Source organism: Hippocampus comes, unplaced genomic scaffold, assembly GCF_001891065.2.
Source record: "Hippocampus comes isolate QL1 unplaced genomic scaffold, H_comes_QL1_v1.1 scaffold12, whole genome shotgun sequence".
In the NCBI taxonomy this organism is placed as follows: domain Eukaryota; kingdom Metazoa; phylum Chordata; class Actinopteri; order Syngnathiformes; family Syngnathidae; genus Hippocampus; species Hippocampus comes.
The window spans coordinates 1,183,357-1,192,120 of NW_017805478.1; the positions used below are offsets into that span (position 1 = coordinate 1,183,357).

Below are 8,764 nucleotides of genomic sequence, written 5' to 3' on the forward strand. Positions count from 1 at the left end.
CCCAGTTCTCCCCAATGTGCTTCTTGCCACAGATTATGGCCTTGAATGGATAGACATCCACAGAAAAGATTTATCACTCCCTCCCTTTCATAGTATTTGCTGTGTGCATTTCCCGTGTAGATGAGGCATTGGCGATTTGTCTGCAAGGTACTCGCAGCTGCAAGCTAACAAAAAAACACAGGCTAAGAAGCATCAGCCTGTAAACTTGGTGCATTGTGCGGCTTGTTGAATTACCCATGAGTCGCCATAATTTGCCTTTGTGCTAAACGCTTAATGCCACTAATCCCTGCGGAAGAACAGTGAATGGTGCAAATTCCCTATGATAGCTGCTCTGGGCTAAACATTTGCTCACTTATGTCTACACATGAATACACTGGCTACAGAAATGATTCTTTTGACCACATTTCAACAGATTTAACCCGGCGCCCCGCTTATCCCGCAATGTCATGTTGGGATTCATTGCGTCGTGGAGGCGCGTTTACGTTTGAAATCGCAGCTCCGCTCAACGCCATTCTTTGTGGGCGCCGGGCAGTTTCGTCTTGCTGGAGCGCAAATGTGAATAAGGTGCCCGCGATATTAACTGCCATGTTTATTATCTCTTCTCCAGAACCTTTTGACATTGTGTTCGCCTTTTCTTCTCCTGGGCCCTGAAGGTCAACCTCTGTGAAACCTATTGGGCAATCAAACGCACGAGTCCCTCCCATCCCCCGTTTTCCCCCCCCTCGCCCTACGTACGGCCCCCTTAGCCTTCTTTCTCCTCGCGGCTCGCCCTTTTGTGGCTCCTCGCGGCCGCCGCGGTTCTCCACCCCTGCCCGTGCCTTTCTGCGGGGCCGGCCCTCTCAGCGGGACTACAGAGCCCTAACTTGTCTACATTTACCCCCTGGGTTGGATGACCAATGAGTCCATTGCGCCAAGAGTCCCTCCTTTTAGCCCCGCGCCATTCTCCCAGAGTCAGCTCATGCTCTCTGTTTTCACGACCTCCGACCTCAGGCCATGGCAACAGTGGCAGGAATGTCAGGAGTGATTGGCAGGATAAAGAAGGCAGCCCCTCTCTCCTGCACAAGCAGATTTGAGCCACTTTGAGGGGCGAACAATGGCGGATTTGGGCTTGATTGGATCACAGATGAGCCGATGACTGTCAAAAGAGCGCGTCGTCTTTACATAAGCCCGATTATCTCCTCGGCGGAGACGAGAGGAAAGGTGGCGGGGGCATACCGGGGAGCTCACTCCCACGCGGCGCACCTCCTAAAGGGGACGCGGCATCACACGAGGGCTCGTCTACAGGGCCCGGACCTCTCTGGTCCGCCCGGATCCTTTTAACAAATCTATTCAGGCGACGATGGGGGCCCTCGTACATGTGGCTAGAGTTGGCTGAGGGTGGGAGAGCGGGGCCGCCGACACATGGAAGCCATCATTGTTCAGTCCGTGACCATCCCATCAGGGCGGAGAGAAAGGAAACGAGGGAAAGGATACAGGCCGAGAGGGAGACGCTGACAGAAAAGAGCAGTGGGATGGGAGAATCAAAGACAAATCCCCTCGATAATCTGCCTCTTTAATAGGGATTAGAATTCACCAAAGAGCCTATATACGAATACTAAAGCGCCAATGAAGACTTTATTCACACTGAGAGTTTGAGGGGCTCGCAACAACCCCCGAAAACTCCGCAGAGAACGCTTGCAATCCCAATGCGCGGCGGTGTTTCTTTTTTTTTTTCCTCGCTGCTCGTTCTTTCCCAGCATGCACCACTTTTGAAAAGTTTCCGCGCAGGTTGGATGACAAACAACTGCCATGTAGTGTGAACTTGAGGAAGTTTCTCGCAGCTCCAGCCAGGAAATGCTAATCAAATATTGGATCTGCTCACATTTTTTTTTTTTTTTTTTTTTATTGTGCCTCCTTTCATAGCGCAACTTGTTTTTGGACATGCGGTGTAAGCGATGAAAGGCCTGTTTGATGTCATTTTCAGCGCCATCATGCAAACGCTCACTGATATCCAAGTTTGAAAGAATGACATATTGTTTGGGTTCTTGGAAGGACAGTCGCTCGATCTGGCTGGTATGAAGCGCAGGGAAAATAAAAAGGGAGGTGCGTATGAGTGAGAGAGAGAGAGAGAGAGAGAGAGCGAGAGTGGCTAATATTCTCCTCAGCTGTGCCGATAGCAGTATGTCAGATTTGGCAGATGAAGTGAAAATGGCCTCAAGTGTCTGGCTCCCTTCCATGTTGTTCTCACATCAATGACAACTCTCACTGCGCCATCTCTCTGTTGCTCTCGACAGCTAGGGTGTGCTGTTTATTCTCGCTTGTGTTCTGATCCAGTCGCTCGTTGTCCATGGACCGATTCAATCTACGAGACCGACATAAATGTCAACCTCTTTACACTCTACTAAAGTCTTGTTTGGTGTTTGCTTTTAGAGGAGCAAGCATGTGTTTTTTTTTTACAAAAGAATTCTCATCATAAAAGTGAATTATTATTATTATTTTGGTTTTTTTAGCCTCTACAGGTTTGTCAAAATTATCGGAAATGTGGTCCGTGAACCATCTCATTGATACCCGACTGCCAAATAGTAAATCAATATAACAATTGGGGCCAATTTTAAATGGAGAAACGATGACAAAATCTGTTGTGACATATTTCAAGCCACTATTTTGTCATTATTAGCAGTAAACACGCCATCGGTCAAATAAGTGGTAAGCTAAAAATGAAAAATAAATGAATGCATGTGCTGTACAGTGTTAAAATGTAAACTTTGTATTCTCGCACGGTAAAGTCAATCACGTACGTCAAGGTGGCCAGGCAAGTTCAGCAGTATGAATCACTGAATTGAATATAAATACCATTAACAACATTTCAAACATGAAATACAAAACATTAGAATGAAGCTTTTGACTATGCACAGAGCCTTTTTATTTTATTTTTTTTACTTTGGTCAGTCAGCTTTAAGTACAATTCAGTTGTATTTAACTTGGCACAGTAAAATAGTTTCATTTATTTGACAGCTCTTTGTTTTCAAAAATGTATTCACGCATAGTTTTTTTTTAATTTTTTTTTTATGTGCAATAGATTATAATCGAATCATAGTCCAATGTACTGGATTTAAGTGTAGTGTTAATGTTCGAACTGTGCAAATTGCTCCAGTGTCAGCCTGTTTATTTTATTTTATTTTTTTGCTTTGGTCAGTCAGTTTTAAGTACAATTCAGTTGTATTTAACTTGGCACAGTAAAATACAATTTCATTTATTATTTGACAGCTCTTTGTTTTCAAAAATGTATTCACGCGTAGTTTTTTTTTAGTTTTTTTGTGCAATCGATTATAATTGAATCATAGTCCAACGTACTAGATTTAAGTGTCGTGTTAATGTTCGAACTGTGCAAATTGCTCCAGTGTCTCACAATAATTGCCTACACTGTAATACGTTTTAGCCATAAAACCTCTGGCTTGTTTTCGCTGAACAATTAGACATGTTGCTGATGATGGTGGTACTTGGAGAGCGATTGTTTTAATTTATTTATTTCGGTGGTACTTGGTGTGTGGGGGAAAACAAAATTTGAATCACTTTTAAAGACCACACGCTAAACAATCTTGGGATACCATCGTAGTCACTCTTATCCTTGCTCCAAATAAGTGTCCCATGACTAAGATTGGGATTTTAAAGGGAGCTTTAGGCAGTGCAAGTTTTTGCCATTTGTTTTATGGATGACATTTTTGCTCTTGACAAGAATGTATTCATATCTGTTTGATCTACCATAAAGCTATGAAATTAGTTCCTGGCATCCGTAGCAAACGCGTACATGATTTGAAGTTGATGCACACTAAAGACAGCGTGGAGCCCAACCTAAAGTGTTGGCACAAGTTTCGACATGGATCTTTTTGATACATTTGTCCATAGATAGAATGAAGTAGTTCCAAAGGTAGACCAAAGCGGTCTTAATGGAAGTGGCAACGCACGCAATCTGAGCATCTCAGATGAAATGTGTATTCTATTCTTGGGTTTTTGTTGTGATGTTTGTTCCCTGACTGCCGATATAAAGCGAGGTGCTCTCGTTGGATATTACAAGGATCGTCAAAATTGGATTTATTGTAAATTCCAAACCCTCAAGCCCATTTGTGTTCTCGCTTGGGCCAGAGTGAGGGTGCATAAAAGTCCACATGAAATTCGTATCGTGCCCGTTACCATCCTTTCCGATCCTGCTGTATTTACTGATTTTCATTGAGCCTTTTCTTCAGCAATGTATCATTTTCAACCCTTATCGTTGTGCGTTTTGCTGTCATCTTATCTGCCATTTTTGCGCCTAAAATACAGCCTTGTGTGCGTCCAAACTCGTTTTCTTTCACTCAATTAAGATCGAGTCGCGGGGGCAGCAGCCTAAGCAGTGAAGCCCAAACTAGCCTGTTCCCATCCACTTTGTCCAGCTCTTCTAGGAGATACCGGGGCATTCTAAAGCAGGCAGGGGGACGTACGAAATAGTCTCTCCAGCGCGGTCTGCTTCGTCCCCGGGACCTCCTTTCACCTCTACAGGGAGGCAACCTAATCGGATGCCCGAGCCACCTCATCTGGCTCCTCTTGATGTGAAGGAATCCTTTCCGGATGACCGAGCTTCTTACCGATATGTTTAACGGAGAGCCCAGACACCCTGTGGCGCTCACTAATTTCAGCCACACGTACACATTATACCTGTCAGAAATAACCACATTAGTATGATTTCTCCTTTGAAAAAGTTTTCTCCTCTGTGAAAAACCCATCAGTCATGACGCATTCGGCTCTCCACTCCACGCAATTTTGTGGTCATGTAAAAGCGGCTTTATGTCCCCCCCACCCCCACCCCCCGGGGCAGGGGAGGGACGCATGCGGGTCCCTCAATCATAAGCCATGCATGCATCCAAGTTGGACCACCGGCCACTGGCCTTTCCTGCTTTCTGATCCATATTTCAGAAGTAAAGCAGCGGTGCCACCAAGGGGCCGTAATCCAACATTAAAGCTTAAAAAGGGGCCGAGCTGAAAGCACAGGCGCGGGTCCGCCAGGTCCTGGAAATCTTCTATTTCAATTTCCGTAGTGCTCGCTGGGACTTCCAAGTGGCTGGCTTCAGCCTGTGACTTTTGGAGAAAGGACAGCTTTTCAGGACCCTTCTTGCAAGAAGGGGGTCACCACCAGATGGCTTTGTTGGCAAACGGGATGTGACGCTAACAACGAAACTGTGATTAATAATCAGGCAAATGATGCGAATATGTCAAGCAGCTATTGTAACGTATCAGAGGATCTAAATTGCACTTCTTGAATAAATGATGAGAAATGACAAGTTGTCATTTTTCAAAACCATGATGAAACTTTGAAATAAATAGCATTGTTTTGTGAATTTTGAACCACACTTTGACACACACACACACACACACACTCTTAGACATTTACTCTGCACTTCAAATTAGTCCAAGCCATTTTCCCCCAATAATAAATGACTATAATGACATTTATTTAGTTTCGAAAAAATATATTCTTTCAAGACAAATTCATATCCTGTATTTACAATTTTCCAAAAGAAACAGTCAGAGAGAAAAAGAACATCCATAAATGAGAGGTACAAGCGAATCGGTGACAAGAAAACATCTTTTACAAGTATAGCCTAAACGGTAACACTCTAACAGGTTGCCCTGACAAAAATAGTCTTTGTTAAATTGTTCTCAGTTAAATAAATGTTGTTGTTTTTTTTGTTGTTGTTTTTTAAATTGGTTAGTATTTTCATAACGTTGATGTGAGAGCTCTCTGTGTCGCCGTGCCATGGTGAGATCTGTTGGGGGCAAAAAAAAAAAAGAAATATAAGAATTGGAAGTGACAGTGACTGAATTGCAAATAATGCACAATTTCAGAAAAAAAAACGAAAGCTAATTCTAAAATGTGTGCACATGAATTGTGTGTTCAATTTAATGGGCGGTATCAATTCCCATTCCTGTAAATGAAAAAGGAAAAGACTCCTGAAATGCGGTTCAAAGTCTTTCACCCTCTGCTCCATTCCTGCTATCAGCGTTTTCTTTGACATGCATTGGCTGCATTCACTCGGGGGAGGCGTGAATAAACGGCTGCAGATTATTTAAATGACCCGCCTCGGAGATAACTCGGAGGCCCCGCGGGGCTCAGCAGCCTGCTGCCTGACGAGGCGTTAAAGTGGCCTCTCAATCACATGATTTATGCGCTCGGAGCTCAGCCTCCGCGGCCGGTCGGGTGCAACGGTGTTTACCCCCGCTTGAGGGTTCATTTAGCAAGAAATCCGAGCGGGGGGGCGTCGTCGTCGAGTTCGAATGCGTTTGGCGTTTACCTGTCCGCGATGAGCCGGAATGGAGACTTGAGCGACTCCGGCCTGTGGTCGCTGTCTTCATCTGGAAAACAACATTGATTTGTCAATTGACGCTACCGACACACTCGTCATCGCGTCCCGTCGTCGTACCGTCTCGTTTCGGACTAAAGCTTCCGGACGAGTCTCCGTCGCTGTCGTCTTCCGTCCCCGAAGTCCCGTGTCCGGGCCGCGCGTCGCGGCGCGCGGGGGGCGCGGGGCCGCGCAGAGGCAGATGTCCGCCCTGCGCTCCTCCGAGGAGCGACCTCATGTTCAAGAGCGAGTTGGCGTTGAGAAAAGCCGCGTTGGCCCAGTTGTGCAGTTTGCCGATCTGGCACGTGTATATCCCATGACCCGGGAGCAGCGCCGGGTGTCCGGCGGGCGCCAAAGCCGGGTGGTGCGCGTGTGCGGCGTGGCAGGGTTTGTGCGAGCTGTCCGGTGCCGTGGCGGTCTCGGCCAGGGACCAGATTTTGGGTTTGCTCTGCGGCGGTCTCTGGCACTCCTGTCTGCCGGGGGAGAGATCCGCCAGTTTGGCCGCGGGCTGGGCTTTATTGAGCGAAATAGTCGCGTCCACGGAATGCGTCCTGGTGCTCTCCGAGCTCCGAGGCTCCGTCGAGGCCTCCCTGCCGGCCGCGTCCGACTCCTTCTCCCCCTTCCTGCAGCCCTGCTCCGCTGCGGCGCGCGGCTCCTCCGCTCTTTCGATCTCGACCGTTTCCAAGTCGATCTCCTCGTCTTCGTCGTCGTCGCTGCCGTTCTTGCCTTGCTCGTCCTCGTTGTCGCTGCTGAAGATGCGTCCGTCGCGGTCCTCGGCGCTGCGGCCCCACGTCACCTTATTCTCCTTCTTGAGACGCCTGCGTGCGTTTGCAAACCACGTGGACACCTGCAATACCGAAACAACTTTTAGTAGGCCCGAGGGAGCGTTTTGCAATCAATGAAACGGATTCCTCCGAACGCTGGTGGAATTTGGCCTGCTATTGAAAAAAAAAATCATAATAATAATAAGCACCTTCAGGAGCGTTTGAAAAAAAAATTGCAAGTCTGGCCTTGCGCTTGTCTACTAAGAGCTAATTTTTCACATTTTCTATTTTTCAACATACCTGTGTGAGTGTCATCCTCGTAATGATCGCAAGCATGATCTTCTCCCCTTTGGTGGGGTAAGGGTTTTTCTGGTGCTCCTGCAGCCAGGCCTTCAGGGTGCTGGTGGTCTCTCGTGTGGCGGTCTTGGCTCTCGACGGGTCGCCGTATGGGTACTGTCCGTACGGGTAGAAACCTTGAGCGGCGTGCACAGGTAGAGGGCCCGGGTGGGAACCGGGGCTGTCCTTTAACTCGTACTGAGAGCCCTGAAATTGGGAGGACAGAAGGGACAAATTCTTGGCGGGGGAGAGCATTTATATTGTGTGAGAATAATTTTAGTTGAATTGCAATAATAATAATAATAATAATAAATAACAATAATTGTTTGTGAAGGTGTCCGAACATAATTTAGATTATGTTTCTCAATGCAATTTTGCAATTTTAGACAAAGCGTTTTTTGTCAATTGCGTGTAAGAATATTTTGTTGTGGTAATGTTCAGCATATATCAATACACTTTCGATGTTTGAAACTGCTTTTGGATCCAAAAAAAATTTAAGTGCAATTGTCGCAATAATACTTTTACTTTTAAACATATAAAATGTGCTTCTGTAATTCGTTCACATTTAATCTTACACAGTCTACCCGTGTCGGAAATGAATGACCGTACGTTCAGGCTAATTAACCGTGTCACTTGAGTTATGTAACAAGTCTTACCATTTGAGAGATGAGGGCGAGGTCTGGTGCTCCGCTGTACGGCAGAAAGGCACTGTAGTTGGGGGCCGCCCATGGGCTCCCGTACATCCCCAGCATGGAGCCCACGGCGGCGGCCGTCGCAGACGAGCTGACGCCGCTTTCGCTGCTTCCTTCCCGGCTAGAGGCCGACCGTTCGCTCGAGTACACCTCGTGAGCGGCGTTGAGGAACTGGGGGTACCCCAGTTGAGGGAAAGCCATGTCCAATAAAATCTCTCCCGAATGGCGACAAGAGAAGGCAGTGGGAGGGGTGGGAAAAAAAAGAGAGAAAATTCCCAAATAGATAATAGAAGACGCTCAAAATAAAAAAAAAAGGTGTCTCGATCACCAGAGTCGAGCTTCCTTCCACTTTGCGCGCTTCTAACACTCCGAGTCAAAGCCCCACTTTGGCACGCCGAGTGCGGAGTGATGCGCGCGTTTGGCCGCAGGAGCTTTCTGGATGTGGAGCCGACTGACTGATTGGCAGCCTACTTAAGCTCCAAGCTCCTCCTATGCCCAGGGCAGGCGATTAGTGCATTGGTTAGCCCAGGTCGTGGGTGGCTTGTGGTGGGTGCCTGCGTGAGTGTGTGCGCTCGTGGCTGCGTCCTTGTGTGTGTGCGAGTGTGTCTGCGCGCGCGCG

At 47.1% G+C, this 8,764-nt stretch overlaps 1 protein-coding gene and 1 long non-coding RNA gene across 2 annotated transcripts in view; one reads left to right on the plus strand and one right to left on the minus strand.

Moving 5' to 3' along the window:
- Positions 1-8,764, plus strand: part of LOC109519222 (uncharacterized) — an 86,070-nt gene that overhangs the window by 11,741 nt on the left and 65,565 nt on the right. The window lies entirely within an intron of this gene.
- irx1b (iroquois homeobox 1b) lies at positions 5,716-8,681 on the minus strand. Its single transcript, XM_019875627.1, has 5 exons — positions 8,110-8,681; positions 7,418-7,660; positions 6,435-7,200; positions 6,306-6,366; positions 5,716-5,780 (listed from the first exon to the last, which is right to left on the minus strand). The coding sequence occupies exons 1-5, from the start codon at positions 8,344-8,346 to the stop codon at positions 5,732-5,734; spliced, it is 1,356 nt and encodes a 451-aa protein (XP_019731186.1). The 5' UTR covers positions 8,347-8,681; the 3' UTR covers positions 5,716-5,731.

Bases quoted from the DNA above. Each gene is read 5' to 3' on its own strand.
- irx1b (XM_019875627.1), bottom strand. From the start codon at position 8,346: ATGGCTTTCCCTCAACTGGGGTACCCCCAGTTCCTCAACGCCGCTCAC. The intron at 7,661-8,109 runs GTAAGACTTGTT...TCCCAATTTCAG, and splicing joins TCGCCCTCATCTCTCAAATG to GGCTCTCAGTACGAGTTAAA. The intron at 5,781-6,305 runs GTAAACGCCAAA...TGCCCCCAACAG, and splicing joins TTCCGGCTCATCGCGGACAG to ATCTCACCATGGCACGGCGA.